Here is a 21,936-nt window from a genome sequence, read left to right on the forward strand (position 1 = left end):
AACAATAAGAGAGGTGGCTTCCATGGAATCTCACCCTTTATGGGCTGAAGTCCTATTTCGGATTGACGATAGCTCTACCTAGAAGTGGAATGTCAGTAGCAATCTGGCTAGGCATTTCAATTTTTTTCAGCATGGACTTACATTAGCACAGCATGCTTTCACAGTTAATAGAAGTCTGGGCTGGATGAGTGAATTCAGCTATCAAAGACACATTTCAAAGTTATTCAAGACTGACTGCCTCATCATCATCTTTCATTCCACTCTAGCATTCGGTATCATTTCTCTGAGCACAAGGAGAAGTAAGCAGCTCCTCTTGACGCCAGAGCCTTAGTGAAGTGATAAGAAACCTTGTCCTAGATTCTGATGAAGGATTGCAATAAAAAGCCTGGAACAGCCGTGAGGCCAATCTGTGAAGCAATGAAAATAAGCGAGTCTGACTATAAACTGGTGCTGTTACGACACTCTGCTGAGGTCCTTGTCTCTGTATCTTTCAGCCAACTGGTGTGAAGGAAACCCCGGGCATTTTCCTCAGGGGACAAACACATTTCAACCTTATTACCTCTGACATTTGTATAGTCAATGAATGCTCTGTTTGAGTGTTTTTTAAATAATCCCTCCCCAACAAGTAGTGCTTAAAATTGCATGCTGGGGTTTAGCTATCAGAGATCAAATTCTATTTTAAAAAATACTAATTATGGGAGACGCCACCACGATTAACAACATGGTCACCATCTGAACAATGAAGTTCATGACCAACCGGCTGCTTCAGCGTAAGCAAATGGTGATAGATGTTCTTCATCCTGGAAAGGCCACTGTTCCCAAAACTGAAATCTGCGAAAAGTTGGCCAAAATGTACAAGACAACCCCAGATGTCATTTTCATCTTTGGCTTAAGGACTCATTTTGGAGGTGGGAAGACAACAGGCTTTGGCATGATCTATGATCCCCTTGACTATGCAAAGAAAAATGAATCAAAGCACAGACTTGCCAGGCATGGTTTGTATGAAAAGAAAAAGACTTCTGGGAAACAGCGTAAAGAACAGAAGAACAGAATGAAGAAGGTCAGAGGGACAGCTGAAGCAAACATTGGGGCTGGCAAGAAGTGAGCCAGCAGTGGATTTTAAGAGAAATCAAGTTAACCTGGCAGAAAATATATGGAGATTGTACTGTTGCGTTGCGTTCCGGTCAAATAAATTCTGTGAAAACTCAAAAAAATAAATAAAATACTAATTATTGAAGAAAAATCCCTGCTTGTGGAAGAGAAAATTATAAAGTACAGCACAACTTTATAATAGCATTTATACGCTGCTTTCAGTGTTCAGTAGAGGGATTGCAAATAAATTGTTTTGTCTTCATTTTAAAGAGGACTATCCTGTGGGTAAAAGCCTCAGCGCCTAGGGCTTGCCGATCGAAAGGTCGGCGGTTCGAATCCCCGCGGCGGGGTGCACTCCCGCTGCTCGGTCCCAGCGCCTGCCAACCTAGCAGTTCGAAAGCACCTCCGAGTGCAAGTAGATAAATAGGGACCGCTTACTAGTGGGAAGGTAAACAGCGTTTCCGTGTGCGGCTCTGGCTTGCCAGAGCAGCGATGTCACGCTGGCCACGTGACCCGGAAGTGTCTCCGGACAGCGCTGGCCCCCGGCCTCTGGAGTGAGATGGGCGCACAACCCTAGAGTCTGTCAAGACTGGCCCGTACGGGCAGGGGTACCTTTACCTTTATCCCTAATATTTAATGCAGAAGAACAGGAAGTGTGGCTTTCTTCGTCCTTTTCTTGTTTGGTGCTTCCTCCTTATGTTCAAAATTGCCATGAGTCAACTTCTTGGCTAATGAACCTGATGAAACAGACCCAGCCTGTAGTAAGAGGGCTGAGAGAAGTCCCTAAAGGAAGGATTATAATTAGAAGCTAGCAGAGGAGAAGGAATTAAGTGCTGTAACAGTCAACAACTGTCGAGATGAAAAAGGGTTTGGGGTTTTAGGGGAGAAAGCAAAAAAGATCTAAGGATCCAATCACCTGCCAAACCCTTCTCTGCCCTTTCCTCCTCTCCATTTTCTTACATCTTCTCATTTTACATCACAAAGCAATGAAAAAGGAAACAAACACAGGAGTTGCGGACATTTCAATTACTTACACTTATCCTGCAATGAATCATGTGGAACTTCTCCCTGGGGACTCTCCTCCAAATCTCCATAATGCAGGACTTTGTGGTTTGGCGAAAGGCGACAATACCAAAATTTATCTGATGAAATAAAATGCAGGTAAGGATCGTTAATCTGTATCGCAGCAAACCAGAGAATGTAATCCAGAAATAAAACACGTGACTGCAGCATTGCAAGGAGTAAGATTTGCCAACCAATATCTAGAGGGACCTTCTCCACCCGCAACTGTGACTCTTAGGTCCCTATTTTGCACTGCAAGCTTTTATTAAGATGCCACACGAATTTGCATCTCTTGCCAGCTTCATCTTCTCCCTCTATAATTCTTCTTAAAAGGGTTTGTCAAGAGTTGCTTCTGGTAATAGTATTTGTTGGCAGGTTGAAGCTGCCACAGTCATGAGTTTACAAGGTCAGTGCCAGACAATTCCCTCCTAACAGGGCTTTTTACCCAGAGCACCACCATTTAATAAACATATAAATGTTTATTTAATGTTTATGCTTATATAAATGTTTATTATAGAATAATGTTCCTACATTGCAGGGGGTTGGACTAGATGACCCTTAGGATCCCTTCCAACTACAATTCTATGATTCTAAGTGGATATTTTTTTAAGGCAGTTTGCTCTTAGCCAGCTAAAACAGCGATTCCAACTGCACAGCTTGCCTGATGGTTTGAATGAAGCAAACCTATTCTCCAGAGAAAAAGGTTGGATATTTTTTGGGTGTTTCCCTTTGGCTCTGATAACTAGAGTGAAGCAAATAAGATATCCAGTAACAAAACTAATCTGTCACAAAATTTAGCTCTTATTTATCTTAAGAGTATTTTTAGATTGCGGAATTGGATAAATTAACTGGGAAAATCAGATATGCTAAAGACCAAAAGTTCATCGAGGACTGGGGAAAATTGGTGGACTATCTGAAAAACATATGTGGTATAAATACAACGTTAGTGGGATTTCAAGAGGCACTGTAGAAAAACAAATAAGTATTGTTTATTAAAAATAATGGGAGTAAGGAGGAATAATGGCAATATGATAAAAGGGAATGTGTATTAAAGATATAAAAATGGATGACTGTCAGAGACGCTGAAGGAAGTTCAAAACAGGCATAATTTGTTGTATTCGGGTTAAAATGTATAACTGGATGAAAATTATTAAAAATTATTATTAAAAAAAAAGAGTATTTTTAGATTGTTTGCTTCCTACTGCTTGTGGCAACTACCAGCTTCACATATTGATTTGCTAAGATTTTTTTACTATGCTACATATTTTGTCAAGCATCCATAACACTTGGAATATATGATGCGTGATAAACCTCCCACAAAATGGCTATGTTAAAGCCTTCACATGAAATGGCCCTCATGTGATTAGCACAAGAAAGAGGAAACACTTATTCATAAGTGGGCAGATGTGCCAGAAATCTAAGGAGGCTTTTTATGTCAGGCAGACTGAGTGGCAGTTTCCTTGGTTTCAGAATAAGCAGAAAATGTGCACATGATCTCAATGGATTGTGACACTGAAGGCAGACAGTGAGAAAGGGTGAAATAATTCTAGGCAGAATGACAGAAGGATCTAAACCGGGACTTAATACCTGCCCCAAATTCCTGTAAAGAAACACACCAGACCATCTCAACAGAAATATTTGCTTTAAGTAATCATGCCTTATGTAGTTTTAAGCTAAGCCACTTTTAACAGTATGGGCTTGGGCTTTTTTTAAAAAAAATTACTTGTCTGATAGGGAAGTTGGGGGGGGGGGAATTGGGCACCTCACATTGGTCTTTAGAAACTGAAAATGGATGCTCAGGATCTGAATCCAAGGAAAATTCCCTGGGGTAGCCCATCCTGACCACATCTTTATCTCACACATGACAACAGCTGTGGGGAGGTGTTTGGGAAAGCAGCCTTGTGGGCCGAATTAGAAGCCCTGCCAGGCCTCAGAAAATCCCCACCAATTTAGAGGTACAGTGGTGCCCCGCAAGACGAATGCCTCGCAAGACGAAAAACTCGCTAGACGAAAGGGTTTTCCGTTTTTTGAGTCATTCCGCAAGGCGAATTTCCCTATGGGCTTGCTTTGCAAGACGAAATGTCTTGCGAGTTCTTGCGAGTTTGTTTTCTTTTTCTTAAAGCCGCTAAGCCGTTAATAGCCGTTAATAGCCGTTAATAGCCGCTAAGCCGCTAATAGCCGTGCTTTGCAAGACGAAAAAACCGCAAGACGAAGAGACTCGCGGAACAGATTAATTTCGTCTTGCGAGGCACCACTGTATTCAAACCTGTGTTATGATTTCATCATATCGCAGGATTTCCTATTCAATCACGCCACCTTACGGGCTGCCACTTGATGAAACAAACCAATATGGCACTGCCGTTTCTAAAAGGCCTCCCTTTGCATCTGCCATAATATCTAGGTCCACCCTCAGTGTATCAGTGGCTCTCCCCCAATTTTATGCTGCATTGAACACACACAGAAGTGAAGTTTTAAAGGCTAAAAGGCACTCTTTCCATCATGTCTGAAAACTCCCTAACAAAACAATAAAGGTTATTTTTACAGTGGTCAATAAAAACAAAGGAGCAAAGGAGAAAGAGGCAGGAAAAAGAAATCTGGTTGGTACCTTGCCGCCGCCGACTGTTGAGTTTCCTAAAGCAGGTTCCCTCAACAAGACGATTAAGACGCTGCTGCTTGATCAACTCTAAAATTTCGGGCTGGATCTTCTCTTTTAGCTCCCTGGGAAGGAGGGGGTGGGGGGAGAACACAAGCAAACAGACACAGACTTAGTCACATCTAACTAGAAAAACTCACACACTACACACAAATACTTCCCATTGCAGGTTTTGAGTCTTAACTGGAGTTTTAGATTAGATTAGATTAGATTCTTTATTGTCATTACACAAGTGCAACATTGCACAAGTGCAACGAAATTGGATGCCATCCCTTAAAAACAACAAAAGCAAAACAACAACAACAACCAAACAAACCACATTCCAGCCACACCCACACCCACACCCATCAAACTCCCAGGTCACACTATCGAGTTACAGCATTCAAAAAGGCCACAGCTCTTGGGTAGAAACTGTTTTTCAGTCTATTTGTCCTTGACTTGATGTTTCTATATCTCCTGCCAGAAGGCAGTAGTGCAAACAGACTGTATCCCGGGTGAGATGAATCCTGCAGGATGTTGTTTGCTTTCCTAAGACAACGGGAACCGTACAGTTCTTCCAAAGATGGGAGAGGATGACCAATAATCCTTTGGGCTGTGGTTATGACCTTCTGGAGCACCTTCCTCTCCCTAGCTGTACAACTGGAGAACCAAGCACAAATACAGTATGTAAGAATGCTCTCTATGGAGCCTCGGTAGAAGGACACCAGCAGTCTCTCACTCAGATTGTTCTTCTTTAAAAGTCTGAGGAAATAAATTCTCTGCTGGGCCTTCTTCACCAGAGCAGTGGTATTTGCGCTCCAAGTCATGCCCTGATCGATAGTTACTCCCAAAAACCTGAATTCCGCCACCCTCTCCACCCGTTCCCCGTTGATATACAAGGGCTGAATGTCCGCCTTTTTTCCCCTGTAATCCACCACCAATTCCTTGGTCTTAGCCGTATTAAGAGCCAGATTGTTCTCTCCACACCAAACACAGAGCCACTCCACCTCGTCCCGATAGGCGGACTCATCCCCTCCTGAAATGAGCCCTACCACCGTAGTGTCATCAGCAAACTTGATGATTTTGTTGCTGGAATAGATGGCTGTACAGTCATACGTATAGAGAGCATAGAGCAGGGGACTCAACACACAACCCTGTGGTGAGCCGGTGTTAAGGCTAAGGGCTGTGGACATATGTGACCCTACTCTAACCCTCTGAGAACGTTCTGACAAAAAATCCAAAACCCAGAGACAGGTGGAGTTGGAGAGTCCAATCGCCTCTAGCTTGGACACCAGTCTATGGGGGAGGATAGTGTTAAAAGCAGAGCTAAAATCCACAAACAGCAGCCTCACATAACTCCCCGGCTGCTCCAGATGGGACAGAGCAGCATGGAGAGTGGTGGTGATAGCGTCTTCTGTGGATCTATTTGCCCTGTATGCAAACTGGTAGTTGTCAAAAGTTGATGGAAGACAGGAAATAATATGACGGCGCACCAGTTTCTCAAAACACTTCATGATGATTGGAGTCAGTGCAACTGGTCTGTAGTCATTCAAACTACTGATTGTGGATTTTTTAGGCAGAGTTCTCACTCTGCAATACATTTCCACTTTGGGCAATCCTTTCTCCTGCCCATGCTTTAGGTTAAGCCTTCTCTGCAATGCTACCAGTTGTTTGCAAGATGAGAAGGCTGTTTCAGCTTAGCAATCAACTGGCAAACCAGGTACAATGTGCACTTCTTTATTTGTTACAGTCAAATGCCCCAAACTACTATGGACCCCTGGTCCTTGAGAAGCTGTATATATTCTGTTTCACTTGTGGCGTTGGAGCTTTGCTCCAAACATAGCAAATTTAAGGATGGATCGGGTTGTGCCATTTGCCCAGCAATGAGGGGGACTGGGCCTTTGGTGTGAACACTAGGATTTCTTCCAGCAGCACTGCACCATGCACACAAGACAGACACACGCAAATGGGTATAGCTCCCTGCTCCCCACCCCCAAATCTCCAAGGGGGATGAAGCCATCTTTTACCATTTGAGAAACCAGCTCTCTTTACACTCCGGAAACCAGAACCACACAAGCAGTGAAGTTGCTCATTTGTTCTGTTAAGGAAACAGTGGAGAAAACACACCTGCCTAACATTGCAGTTCAATCCATATACAGTGGTGCCTCGCAAGACGAAATTAATTCGTTCCGCGAGTTTTGTCGTCTTGCGATTTTTTCCGTCTTGCGAAGCACGGTGTCGGGAAAGTTTTGGAAAAGCTTCAAAAATCACTGAAGTCTTCAAAAACCTCAAAAAGGCTACCACACCGCGTGCTATGAGTTGCTCCTCGAAGTCAAGTCGCAACTGTATTAACGTGTTAAGAAAAAGGAAACAAACTTGCAAGACGTTTCCGTCTTGCGAAGCAAGCCCATAGGGAAAATCGTCTTGCGAAGCAGCTCAAAAAACAAAAAACCCTTTCGTCTTGCGGGTTTTCCGTCTTGCGAGGCATTCGTCTTGCGAGGTACCACTGTATTGACTGAAGAAGGTCTCTGTTCACAAAGCCTTGGGGAACTTGGATATTATCCTTTCAATAAATCTGCCTCACACCGTTCGTTCTGCCTTCTTTCTGTCTCCTCTCCTGGCATGGATACCAGTAACTTCACCCTCACTTGCATCTCCCTGAGCAGAGAAGGGATTACTGCTTCAAAAGCAAGCAGGGCAGCCTGCCTGGAAGTTGGGCTGTCCAGGCTGAGGCAGGCAGGAGTGACACCTCACTCCTAGAGCTTGTTGCTTTCAATGGGGCGAGTGAAGAAACAGTATTAGCATGAAATGTCTGCTGATGGCTTGGAACTTCGAGTCCTGGATTCCAAGCAAGGGAGGTTGATTGTTTCCTGGCTTTGCTTTCCCCACAATGGGGACAGATAAGCAGCACATGCAGTCTTGGCCACAAGTAGTGCCAGAACTCTGGCAGATGCCTGTTTCTCTGTGCAAGCATCTCAATGGGGATTCTGCACGGACTACGATCTGCCTGCTTTTGAATAAGCTCTGGGGTGCTAGGTTCTACCATAATAGCGTACTGAATAACTATTATCTTGGGATCAAACTCATTCAGCCAATAAGCTGAAGTAAGTAATCTTACAGTGCATTGAGAATTCACATTATACACCCTCAAAAACTGTGTCAGTGTCTCCTGAGTCTTTAAAAATCAGCTGGGTATGAAGACCTGCAGGCAGAAAATGCAAGCATTTTTCAAACATTTAAAGCTGATTTTACATTCTGTCACAGGATGTATCGTTGGGATAGCGCAACCGGTTACTTTACAGCCGTGCTTAGCTCCCCTTAATAAGAAAAATGAAGATTAAGTTTCAAAATAAACTTGACTGTAAGTCAAAAAATGCTGTTGCATAATGGATAAGGCCCACCAGCTCCATTTTGTTTTACTGCTAAAAATGGGCTGAGATCTGCCATGATGAAGTGGCAAGCGTGTCGCTCCAGTGAAAATGTGAAATGGGCCCAAGAGAGGCTTAAAAACAAGTTGACAATCTGCCTCCAGGTCCGAGAGCACAAAGTGATGCAAAAGGAATACCAATTAATATCCATTAACACAGGCCTACAGGAGCTCCTTTAGATAACAGCCCCCCACCCCACCCACACCAGACAGTAAAGAAATTCAGTCTCCTTTTGTGGGGTCCTTGTGACTTTGTGCTTCCGCTCCAGGCTTCATTTTGCCTGGTTCACTGATGGTGACATTTTCTTTTCGGCGAGGAACTGGGCAAGAAAGGAAAATTCATAGAGGAGGGGGGAAAGCACAAACGCACACAAAGGGTGGAAATGTCAAAGCATCATTTGCTGCAAATAAACTACTCTGAGCCCTACAGGGATTAGAAGAATCCACTTTAGGTGAATACAAAGAGGCATGTTTTTATTTCTGCAGATGGAAGCGAGCGCATTCCACGCCGATGTGGCTGCCCTGCTTTGAAATGCTGCCCCTGAACAGTTTTATTACAGAGCAATTCCTGAAGGGTTCATAAATGTCATTCACATTTGTTAGACCTCCCAAACAGGAGGTGGGGAGGGGGGAGCAAGACTTCTACCGGAGAACACCTACAAAATTGGGCGAGATTGGAAATCTTCTTGGTTCATCCTCTCAGACTGGCGAATTTTCAGTATTTCTGCGTAGCTTAGGTTCTGAAGTTTACTTTTGAATTGATCCAGAGAACTAGGCTTCGTGGTCAGCGCTCTCACTATTTGCTCCTTCACCACCTGCATTACCTGTGGATGAAAACAAAAGGGTCTCTGTGAGTAGCCTCCTCGGGTATTCATAGCACTTAACAAGGATCTGCTCCTCAAAACGCTGAAATGCAACAATTCTGCTATTTTAGATCAGGTCACCCCCAGTCTTACCTCCCCGCAGCAGGAGGAAAAGACACTGATAATCTATTATATGAGCCAATTCCTCTGGTAGGTGCCTTTCCTGTGGTTCGTTAGTATGCACTTTTAAACCAGAAAACAGCATGGAGGAAAGAGTTAAATCAAAGCTCCTCTCCTGGTCTCATAGTCCTAAGTCAAATGCGGACCTCCAGCACCACACTGACATGCAAAACACTTGATGGAGATTCTACACATGGAGTTACAGTGGTGCCTCGCAAGACGAAATTAATCCGTTCCGCGAGTCTCTTCGTCTTGCGTTTTTTTCATCTTGCGAAGCATGGCTATTAGCGGCTATTAGCGGCTATTAACGGCTTAGCGGCTTTAAGAAAAAGGAAACAAACTCGCAAGAACTCGCAAGACGTTTCGTCTTGCGAAGCAAGCCCATAGGGAAATTCGTCTTGCGGAACGACTCAAAAAACGGAAAACTCTTTCGTCTTGCGAGTTTTTCGTCTTGCAAGGCATTCGTCTTGCGGGGCACCACTGTACCACTTTAAATCTGGGTTAGCTCTGAATCCGACAAGGGAAGTGTATCGATGAATTTCAACTTATTTTCTGTCTGGTTCTGAAGACACCAATTTAACTTCCCCTTGTTTTCCTCCCCGAAATGAAAAGGATAAAGCTCCCTTTTTGCTGCAGGAAATGAGGAAGAAACTGCTTTCTAATGTTTTTATACCTCCAGTCTTGGGCACAACTCTTATTCTCCTTCTTATAAGGGCTACAACAGCAGCACAAGCTACCATATTTCCCACCCCAAGCAAATCGGTCTTCTCTCATTTCTAGCTCTATCACACATAGACTGGATTTAAGTACAGTAGAAGTTTTCCCATTATTTTGCTCAGCTCTGTTGGTCTTATCAGCAGTCGCCATGGAGGAACATATGCCTTCTCTACCGCCCTCAGCCCCACTGAAATTAAACGGGAAAGCAGCCTTCAATTGTAGTCAACATTTCAGCACATGCTTGGCTGCAGGGTGCCCACAACTGTTCCACCACTTTTCAAACATGCCATGGGCAAAAAAGGTTTGGCAACCCCTTGGCTTACTTATTTAAGCATCACCAAAAAGTTGCTCTTTTTCTCAACTGAGATCTAAGCTGCTTTGCAGGAAAACACATCGAAACACAGCATTTCATAGGAAGACAAGATGGGTTGTGGCCAATGCCACGTGCATGCACAGTAAATGGGAGGGTGTACACAGCCTAAGAGTGCCCTGGCACGCCTGGCCATTTCAGAAACCCACTCCACCGGGCACAATAATAATAATAATTTATAATAATTTATTATTTCTACCCCGCCCATCTGGCTGGGCTCCCCCAGCCACTCTGGGTGGCTTTCAACAGAACATTAAAAACAGAAAAAATTCCTTCCAGTAGCACCTTAAAGACCAACTAAGTTAGTTCTTGGTATGAACTTTCGTGTGCATGCACACTTCTTCACACGGCTACCTATCTGTTACTGTATTAAAAACAGAATAAAACTTCAAGCATTAAAAACTTCCCTAAACAGGGCTGCCTTCAGATGTCTATTGATGGCATGCAGGGCAGATACTCCTTAATGCAGAGCCGTCCCTCGACTCATTGCATAAGATACTTGCAGCACAACCTCCCATGCAACAGGGAACTGGTAATATTATGGGAAGGGAAAAGGCAGACCTTCCTCTATCAGTGTGGAGTGCAAGTCCTCACACAGCAGAGATCTAAAGAGCTGTCACGGCTCATTTCATTGCACTTTGCTCATTGCACCTCAGGCCCCAGCAGTGCAAGGTGTGCAGGAAATTTGTTAACCAAATGGTGCCTATAGCTGTATCATGAACACTAGCCTTGTCTGTCGTTTAGTCTCTTGCTCCCTTGCGTCAGTGCAGAAGAAAAGGGCAGGAGCAAAGTCAGATGCAGGTTGCTTGGCTTAGCACAGAAAAGGAAAACCTGACGTTACTCTTCAGTGAGACCCAAAGGGCCGACTGCACCATTTGAGGCTTCATTCTTCCCTTGTCTTCAGCTGCCCCCCCCCAAATAGTCTTAATTTGGCTGTGTCCTCTTATGCATGCTGGGGTTAATTCACCTCTAATCAATCATGGTTTGGGTCTGGAGCTCAACCAAAGCAGGCATGCAAAACCCTGTTGCATATTTGAAATGTAGAGCTTTCAAAAACAAGAGCAAAATCAAGAGAGATTCTGAAAGAGAACCATGAACAATGCAAACTAGAGAAGTGGAATGGCAAACAGCAAAGCTAGAGCCAGGCATCTGCATATTAATTATTTAACCAGAAGAAAACTCCAGAGAGATGCAGCTCATTAACATGAAGGGAGGCCGGGGGGGGGGGGGGAGAGAGAGAGAGAGAGAGAGAGAGAGAGAGAGACTCAAAATCACATTATTTTGGCTTGCTCTCAGGCTTGATGAAATTGCATGCCTCAAAGTATTTATCTGCCTGTAACCTCCAACTATTATGTGAGATAAGAATGTATTTTCAAGCACACAAATTTATCACTAAAAAAATTAAGAAACACACACGGAAGCTCCAGATCAAAGCTAGTTTTTGCCATGGCAGGCGAAGGAAGGACTAGCGACTCGCTCAGCCCCCAGGGGCATCTCACAAATGACTCAAGAGGACGCAGCTTTAAGCAGAATTTTTGGAGATTTTCTTCACAAATATAACCCAAGCTGTGAGAAGATGGTGGGTGCAAAACAAACGGGCTGCTCTGTTTAGAGGGGCTTGCTTGCGTAGGATTAAATCCCCAGTGAACTGGGTCCAGGGACGCGGGTGGCGCTGTGGGTAAAATCTCAGCGCCTAGGACTCCCCGCGGCGGGGTGCGCTCCCGCTGCTTGGTCCCAGCGCCTGCCAACCTAGCAGTTCGAAAGCACCCCCGGGTGCAAGTAGATAAATAGGGACCGCTTACCAGCGGGAAGGTAAACGGCGTTTCCATGTGCGGCTCTGGCTCTCCAGATGCAGCTTTGTCACGCTGGCCACGTGACCCGGAAGTGTCTCCGGACAGCGCTGGCCCCCGGCCTATAGAGTGAGATGAGCACACAACCCTAGAGTCTGTCAAGACTGGCCCGTACGGGCAGGGGTACCTTTACCTTTACTGAACTGGGTCCATGCTAGGAAGTGTGCAAAGTCAGCCGTGCCCAGTGTGGCAATGGAGAACCTCAACAAGACTTCTCTTGGGTGACCACTTGTCTTGAGCCACAACTCATAAGCCATGAGCCAAACCTAGAAGTGCCAGTCGCAGTTCTGGCCCACCCACGGTGAAGTTTCCATTCATTTATGAGACAGAACCACTTTCCTTACAATCCACTGTTTCTTTACAGGGTGCCAAACAATTCATTCTGCTAACTGGAAATGGGAAACTGCTGGGTGCAAGTGGGGCAGCATTCTGGAACATTTACCATATTTTTCGCTCTATAAAACGCACCAGACCACAAGATGCACCTAGTTTTTGGAGGAGGAAAACAAGAAAAAAAATATTCTGAATCTCAGAAGCCAGAACAGCAAGAGGAATCGGTGCACAGTGAAAGCAGCAATCCCTCTTGCTGTTCTGGCTTCTGGGATAGCTGCGCAGCCTGCATTCACTCCATAAGACGCACACATATTTCCCCTTACTTTTTAGGAGGGAAAAAGTGAGTCTTATAGAGCAAAAAATACGGTATTTATTGGCACATTTATATCCTGCCCTTCTAGTGTCGGTGCACACACTCAAGGCAGGCTCATAGTTTGTCTCCCCCGTGGCTTTTGGCTTGCGGTTTGCCCGGAGCAAGGAAAACTTTGAGCCTAGACTCAGACATGATGTTACGTGAAAACAAGGGCTTAGCTCCAGGTAGAGAGGCAGCAGAATGACCAGGAGAAGAGAGAAATGGCCCCATGTTTTCCTGCGAATAGTTGTGTGTTCTCAGGCATGGTTTGCCTTAGTGGGGTGCATGAACCAGACTGATTACAAGCTATTTGTGGTGAGCAGCCAAAGATTCTTATTCGTTTATAAAATAAGTGAGCTGAGATCCACGCTTCTTATTCTAGATTTCTTATTCTTATTTGTATACTACTATGGTGTCCTCAGTAAAGGGCATGCATTACATTATGTGGGCTCATGAATGTCTAGAGTAGGAGCTATCCTTTAAAGAAGAGAAACCCTTTAAAACAACCGTAAAGCTATCTGCCTGGCAGAAGACTACATTAAGAGCCCATTTCGAGAATGAATTCTGCAATCCCGATTGCTAATTTAGAAGGAAGAGTGCTTCTTATTAACATCCTTGTCAGAGAACCAAAAGCACTGTGATTTCACTCCTTTTTTGCCATTCCTGTCTTACTCCAAATAAAACAAAAATTGCAGCATCATTCCAACACTAATGGCCAGAAACAATACTGGACGGAAAGGAATTGAAAAGTGTCCACTGGATTTATTACTACTTTGGATGCGATACTAAAAACATTTAAAATGCTTATTACTTATTTAGGAGCCAAGGCTAGCCAGACCAGATTTTTTTAGAACTCTCCAGCTGCCACCTTTCTGTTTCTGCATTTTGGGGTGATAAGTCTACAGTATCACGGATGAAAGGGATTCGAGTCAAGCCCAGCTTTTCCAGTTAAGACTGATTTGTTCCCGACAACCACTTGGATTAATCTAGATGCTGACAACTTCTCATAATTGTGATTCATTTCCACACCTGAGCGGGTGGGGAAATCAATAATTTAAAAAGAACAGTATATAGCTCAGTTGTTGTTTTTACATATGAAGTAGCTCTCAGTCCATTTAACACACCCGATGAAATTGGTTCTTGCCCACGAAAACTCATGCCACAATAAATTAGCCTTTGAAGTTCCCGAGAAACAGATTAACACATTTAATGGAATGTGCATCCTGCAATTGTGTTCAGGGAAGTGAAAGCAGCTAAGACTATTTGACTCATGCCACAAATACAGCACAGAACTTTACACCAAGAACGTTTGACAAAACGGTTATACACAGTGCACCGTGGGTCTCTTCAAATCAACAAAATGTGCACATGTGCATGTACATAGCAGAACAAATGTCGCAAATGTGCAGATAAAGTAAGCTGAGGCCAGGTGACTAGGCAGGGGGCTCCTGCCATTTGTCTATCCTAACCTCCAACCAACAGTGTTTTCAAGCCACATGCTCCTATGCCAAATTAACTGTGTATCATTTTAATCGCTTTGACCTCATCTCTGTCTTGTCACCTTTTGAAAGCTTTCTCCACCACCAGCCTTTATCTCATCCCATTTCTGTTCTCTCCTCATTCTCACTCTCTTATCTCACCCTGCAAGGATTTACTTCTATGCAAAAATAATGAATGCTGTTTCCTAGAAGGAAGATAAGACCTCTTGATATGCTTCTGGTGTGCCTAGTAGGCAAATTAAGTGACAGTCAAACGAGTCGCTCATGAGAGAAAAGTTTTAGCAGGTGATAGAACTAAAAACTATGCTAGAATAGTATTTCTAATCTAGACACTTCACTAATATTTGAGCAATGGACTGATAATCAGAATAATTTATCATTTTACATTGACAATTGGGGCTAATCATATTAACTGCACAGATTAATTGCAAAGTCCATCCCTACCTGAAGTCCATTCCTACCTGTCTTGATCTAACAGACCACACCTGTACCACAAAAGCTTGGGTTGCAGTCAAAGGGGAAGGTTTATGTGCAGTTGAGGGAGTTTTGCCTATGAAATAGTCTTTCTCTGAATTTTTTTCCTGCTAGAACATATGCTACTAATTAGGCTGCTCCATTTTAAACATGTACAATATTTTATACTGCTATTAAAATCACTTAAGCTTCACTGCTCGCCCTCAAAAAGCCCTGGGAATCGCAGTTCTAATCACAAATTACAAGCTAAGGGATCAATCAATATAACCAGTGACTTTGATTCAAAGTAATTAAAAGTTTGAAACACTGAAGTACTCTAAATGTGAGTTTAAATAGTGCATTATAAAATAGTATTTTTATATTAAATATTCAAAAGAGGAAGACATGTTTATTTCATGCTAAGTCTTATATATTGTTCTTTAAATGTGTCATATGCTGGAGAGAAAGTGTGCACACCATTCAACCATGTAGAAAGAGATCTTATTCAAAGAATGCTATTTAACAATCAGGTCTTGAAGGAGGGGATCTTGGGAAGTGGGCTTCCAGCTAAAAGTTAAGATTATGAATGTTTTTTGTTGTTTGCATAAAGCTGCACGCAAATGGTCCCTCATTCTCCAGCCTATTTGTGGGCAGAGAAATTGGGAGGACCATCTCCCTGAATTTCTCCAGAGGGAGGAGAGATTTTCCAACAGGATGGACACACCATCAGCAGCAACAGTAGCGCAACGTCTGCCTTTCCCACCTACATTAGGGTGTGTTTTCCCCCAGCCACTGCAGCTGACAGCTGCAGGACCACAGGACACTGTATCCTTCTGAGCCAGACCATTGGTCTATCTATCTCAGCATAGCCTACACAGGCTGGCAGTAGCTCTTCGGGGCTTCAGGCTGTTCTCTCCAGATGTGCACTAGATGCTCTACCACTGAGACCCGACACTTCCACCCTCCCCTGCCCCTGACAAAAAGAGAGAGAAAGGAACTACAACTGGCAGCCTAGCTACCATTCTGCATCATCCACAATGGTCTAGACCTAGTGCCATTCCGAGACAGTGTATCTGAGATAATTGTGCAAAGTGGCCCTTTTCTAACGGGATGGGGGGGGGGGGGAGAGAAACATCTCAGAAATTTTCTTTGAAAAAAATATTTGTAGAAACCTTTGGCTCCAATTCTAGTTCTTAAGGCAAGCAGGGGAGCCATTGTGGTTGTTGGGCAGCTGATAAGTGACCGAGCCCAAAAGGAGTGAAGCTTCCCTGAGCTTCCATGGCAGAAGTAGAATGATCCCACTGAGATTCTGAAAACTGTTTTGCCATCACCGATGAGTGCATGTTTTCTGTAAATACTGTTCAGAGGAAATGGATCATTAATTGCTGCAATAAGCACATTAGCTTCTTGAATTACTATAGATCTACAGGCAAGGAAATTGGGTCTTCTGGGAACGGAACATGAGCACATGACTCGGTTTAATGGCTCTCAGAGGCAGTAAGAGAAGAACGAACCAGATAGGCGCACAGGCAAGCATCACCAGGCATGAGACATCTTGTCTACCCTGACACTTAGATTTCTGTAGGCATTTATATATATATCCCCTGTCTCTACTGTCTACTGAGTGTGGAAAGAGCACCATGCAGAATACACAGCTTATGCAAGTCACTGTAAGTCATGTAGTGACCACATCAACACCCTACATATTGGGGCAGTGAAATAAATAACAGGATTGTGAGAAATCTGATACACTAAATCTGAGCTGTGTGGATATGCCTCCAATGTCAAGGGATGGTCACATGGGACAAAGAGGGAAGATGAAGAAGAAGAGACCTCATCAGAAAAGGGTGAGAAAGGAGAAGTGGAAAATGTATGAGTTCATAATAACATGAACTCAATAGGTTTTGAAATTCATATCTGGAATACTGAAGGGCAAATGCATCAGAAAGAAGAGCCTTTTACAAGCACCATAATCAAGTGTATCATGAATAACAAGTTATGTGAATTCTCATCCTATGGTGTTTCTGGTACTCATATTGCTTTAGAAAATAGCTAGGTTTGCTTTCTCACCTGTGTTTGACCTCAATCACAAGATGTGCATTATCTGAGAAGCACCTTACAGTGGGAATTAGGAAGGGGACACACACACACACACACACACACACACACACACACACACACACGTCTTTAACAACTATTTCTATGCCATTATATATCCTTGGGGCAGGGTAGGCATGTAATGACTGCAGCATGCAATGGTTTATCTGACCAAGTAAAAGGATGTGGCAGCTGGAAATCGCAGCTTTTGTGAAACTGTTCATTACTTAATTGAAGTCTAGATCAGTTGGTTGGAGACGTTATCCCTTCCCCCACTCTATGTCTGTTCCAACTATGATCAAAATAAAGCATCAGCGATGCCGGCTGGGTGGTGTATTACCCAGGAATCTTTCCAGTAACGTTTCATCTGTCGCCCTGCCTTCCCCCATGGCCAGCATAGCTCAGGGGCAAAATTCGAAAGTAAAAAAGTTGACAGAGGCTTGCAACCCCCCACCCTTGTTGCTTAGATGTCAAGGTAGGCCGGGAAACAAAGGTTTGCTTCTAAGTTCTGCAGACAAATGAGCAGCCACCATGTAAGGGTCTTCACAAGACCCTTTGCTACAATGCCGTTTCCTGTTGGCTGGGGGTCAGCCGATAAAAGTAAAATGTTTAATCCAATGACCAAGACTACTCTATTCCATTGCAACATAAACAAAATGGGCATAATCTTCTGTCTTGACGCTTCTGTTGTTTTGTTCACAAGCAGTTATTCACAGAGTTTAATTGGACTAACAAGCTCGTGGGACTAACCACCTCCGAAAGCTATCCCATTTCCCTCATCTCAGCCCTGCAATGTGGAGAAGGAATGAAGCAAGTATAGCATATCTCTGCCTAGCAACTGGAAGCAAATGCTGAAGGGAACGTACAAAGTACACCCCCTTCACCAAAGAATAACCACAACCAGGCCGCAAATTAAGTAGAACTGGAAATAAGAGGTTCTATGCAGATTTAAGTCTTGGGTCCACTCATGTTGTTGTTGTTTAGTCGTGTCCGACTCTTCGTGACCCCATGGACCAGAGCACGCCAGGCACTCCTGTCTTCCACCGCCTCCCGCAGTTTGGTCAGGCTCATGTTGGTAGCTTCAAGAACACTATCCAACCATCTCATCCTCTGTCGTCCCCTTCTCCTTGTGCCCTCCATCTTTCCCAACATCAGGGTCTTTTCCAGGGAGTCTTCTCTTCTCATGAGGTGGCCAAAGTATTGGAGCCTCAACTTCACGATCTGTCCTTCCAGTGAGCACTCAGGTCTGATTTCCTTAAGAATGGATGCGTTTGATCTTCTTGCAGTCCATGGGACTCTCAAGAGTCTCCTCCAGCACCATAATTCAAAAGCATCAATTCTTCGGCGATCAGCCTTCTTTATGGTCCAGCTCTCACTTCCATACATCACTACTGGGAAAACCATGGCTTTAACTATACGGACCTTTGTTGGTAAGGTGATGTCTCTACTTTTTAAGATGTTGTCTAGATTTGCCATCGCCTTTCTCCCAAGCAGCAGGCGACTTTTAATTTCGTGACTGCTGTCACCATCTGCAGTGATCATGGAGCCCAAGAAAATAAAATCTCTCACTGCCTCCATTTCTTCCCCTTCTATTTGCCAGGAGGTGATGGGACCAGTGGCCATGATCTTCGTTTTTTTGATGTTGAGCTTCAGACCATATTTTGCGCTCTCCTCTTTCACCCTCATTAAAAGGTTCTTTAATTCCTCCTCACTTTCTGCCATCAAGGTTGTGTCATCTGCATATCTGAGGTTGTTGATATTTCTTCCGGCGATCTTAATTCCGGCTTGGGATTCATCCAGCCCAGCCTTTCGCATGATGAATTTTGCATATAAGTTAAATAAGCAGGGGGACAATATACAGCCTTGTCGTACTCCTTTCCCAATTTTGAACCAATCAGTTGTTCCATATCCAGTTCTAACTGTAGCTTCTTGTCCCACATAGAGATTTCTCAGGAGACAGATGAGGTGATAAGGCACTCCCATTTCTTTAAGAACTTGCCATAGTTTGCTGTGGTCGACACAGTCAAAGGCTTTTGCATAGTCAATGAAGCAGAAGTAGATGTCTTCCTGGAACTCTCTAGGTTTCTCCATAATCCAGCGCATGTTTGCAATTTGGTCTCTGGTTCCTCTGCCTCTTCTAAATCCAGCTTGCACTTCTGGGAGTTCTCGGTCCACATACTGCTTAAGCCTGCCTTGTAGAATTTTAAGCATAACCTTGCTAGCGTGTGAAATGAGTGCAATTGTGCGGTAGTTGGAGCATTCTTTGGCACTTCCCTTCTTTGGGATTGGGATGTAGACTGATCTTCTCCAATCTTCTGGCCACTGCTGAGTTTTCCAAATTTGCTGGTGTTAGGAACTGGTTATTATAATTAACCACACCATAGCCAGCATTTAAACAGTTTAAATTTAATGTTTTTAGGTAGAAGAGAATAAGGGCTTAGAGGTAATTTATTCATTCTTGCTATTGCACCTGATGCTTGAATGTGCTTGCAGTATCAGTCTTGCAGCTCCTTTACGAACCCTTGTGTTGGCTGTAACTCTTAAAACTCTTAATGGGTAAGGATGCTTAAGGAGCCCCTTCCCCATATGAATCCAGATGCCATTTCATGTTATCTAATGGAACCCTCCTGTGTGTCTCTGCACTTTCTGATATTTGGACTTCTTTTATTATGGCACCCAGAATACAGAACTCCCTACCTGAGAGTCTACCTGGCCATGTCCAACTGCCCTTCCAGAAGTTCTAATTTCCAGAAGCTTTTAGCTTAAATGCTGTGTAATAATTTTTTTAGCTTCACTTTGATTTTTCTCAATCTTCTCAAACTGAAGATTTGCGTTTTTTGTACGGATTTTTAAACTTTAAAATTGCCATTTACTGTTAATTTTCTAAAGGTTTTTCTGAAAACGAAGTTGTGCATCTCCATTTTAGAAGGCGCAAATACCTTGATAAATACTGATACAACCCCCATCACTGTGCAATAAGCTTGCACAATGCATATGATGCAGCACATGGAATGTGAAACAGATCTTGAGCATCTGGACACATAATCTTTGCGCAATCCTGTTCATGGTAACTTAATGTGATAACTTAACAAGTCTAGGACTCTCTTCTCATAGCGGCCATCCAGAAGCCCACAGGAATCCTGCAAACAGGATCTGAGTTAAACAGCACATCCTCACCTGTGATTTCCAGTAACTGGTCCCCGCAGGCATACTTCCTTCAGCAATGGAGGAAGAGCACAACCCCCATGGCTAGCAGGTATTGATAGCGTTACCTTTTAAAGCTATCAATGGTCAAGGGACCCCTGACCATTAGGTCCAGTCATGGCTGACTCTGGGGTTGCGGTGCTCATCTCGCTTTATTGGCCGAGGGAGCCTGCGTACAGCTTCCGGGTCCTGTGGCCAGCATGACTAAGCCGCTTCTGGCGAAACCAGAGCAGCGCACGGAAACGCCGTTTACCTTCCCACCGGAGCGGTACCTATTGATCTACTTGCACTTTGACGTGCTTTCGAACTGCAGGAGCAGGGACCAAGCAGCGGGAGCTCACCCCGTCACGGGGATTCGAACTGCTGACCTTCTAATTGGCAAGTCCTAGGCTCTGTGGTTTAACCCACAGCACCACCCGATTCCCTTATTGATAGCTTTACCTTCCATTAAACTTATTTCGCCTTCAAAGCCATCTAAATTGGTGGCAATCACTACTTCTTGCGGAAATAAATTCCATATCTTAGCAGTGCACTGTGTGAATAAGTCATTTTCTTGTCTGTTTAGAATTTTCTGACTTTCAGTTTCATTGAATGGCCCCAGGTCCTAGTATTATGCAAGTGGTGGTGGTGGGGAGCTTCTCTCAATCTACTTTCTCTACCCCATGCCTAATCTTATACACCTCTTAGCATGTCTCCTCTACTCACATTTTACAGTCCTATTCGGGGAATATGCTGTTATTAATAAGGACAGCTTGCATCCTGTATGTGGCAGTTCCAAACATGGCCCTTCTGGGTCTAGATTTGTATATTTTATTGGCTGTCACTGCCACAGTTTCGTAGTGCTGCCTTCCTTTCTCCTTCCCCCCTGAAAATATGAAGAGCATATCAAATCTCACAATGCTATAGACACACTTTAGATTGAATTTCAAGAGATAGATAGACAGAAGCAACCCCTTTAAGTGCAGGAATATATTGCCTGGAGTAAAAGAGGATGAATAACCGGCAGCTAGAATCTGTGAATTGGCAGCAAAGTCCAAACGAGACAACCAAGTTAGGAGGATTCAAATAAGAACTGACTTCTCCCTTATAGGAGCAAGCCAAGAAGACTGGGCAGAGGGAGGAATAGAGGAACGCAGATCCCTGAGTGGCAGCAGGCATCTCTAATGGTCACAGCTGCTCTGCTTTGGATAAATTGACTGCAGCCTCTGGTAGCAGCAGAAAATATCGCTCAAGGGCTACAGCCATCAGCACATCAATCACAGGGTCTCGCAAGATTGACTCCAACAAGTCTATCAACCTTCCAGAAACCCAAGGTGGTTTATCCTTGGAGAACAGTAGAAAACTCAAAATGGGTGCATGTGCCCTGAGTAGAGTAGACTAGAAGGAAGGGATGGAGATTGTTATAGAAATAAAATAAAGCAAAAGCTTCAAAGGCTTCAGAACCTTGTAAGAGAAGATGGGTGCTTTAATGTTTTAAGCGTGGAATAAACAGTGCACCACAAAAAAAACCCATCTACAGCTGATTCATGGTTTTTCATTTATCAATCCTGCAAGAAGAAGTGACAACATTTCTGCCTCACTCAGCACATTAATCATTCTCTTAAAAAAAAGCCCAGCACAATATCTTAGTCCAGTTGGTGGCAATTACAAGGAAGGAGAATGACAATCGAGGGGAGGGGGAAGGAGAGAGATGGATGGGTGGGTGGAGAGTTAAAGTCTGTGAATCCAACCACGTTTCTGTCTTGCATGTTTGCTAAAGTCCCAATATCCTAATCCTGAAAAACTCTGCAAGGGACTTGACTACAGTGGAACCTCGACTTACGTATGGCTCTATTTACGACCTTCAGTAGGTGCTTTGACTTGTG

The 21,936-nt window shown here is 43.9% G+C and overlaps 1 protein-coding gene and 1 pseudogene across 6 annotated transcripts in view; one reads left to right on the forward strand and one right to left on the reverse strand.

The window, feature by feature from the left end:
* ELMO1 (engulfment and cell motility 1) overlaps positions 1–21,936 on the reverse strand; it is a 318,949-nt gene that overhangs the window by 12,035 nt on the left and 284,978 nt on the right. For all 6 annotated transcript variants that reach the window (XM_077916521.1, XM_077916522.1, XM_077916518.1 and 3 more), the window contains 3 exons: positions 8,874–9,037; positions 4,760–4,872; positions 2,127–2,234 (listed from right to left, as the gene is read on the reverse strand). In XM_077916521.1, coding sequence (XP_077772647.1) covers positions 2,127–2,234; positions 4,760–4,872; positions 8,874–9,037 — 385 coding nt within the window. The remainder of the gene's footprint in view (positions 1–2,126; positions 2,235–4,759; positions 4,873–8,873; positions 9,038–21,936) is intronic.
* On the forward strand, positions 719–1,120 carry LOC114607793 (small ribosomal subunit protein eS24 pseudogene; annotated as a pseudogene).

Source organism: Podarcis muralis, chromosome 12 (assembly GCF_964188315.1).
Source record: "Podarcis muralis chromosome 12, rPodMur119.hap1.1, whole genome shotgun sequence".
NCBI lineage: Eukaryota > Metazoa > Chordata > Lepidosauria > Squamata > Lacertidae > Podarcis > Podarcis muralis.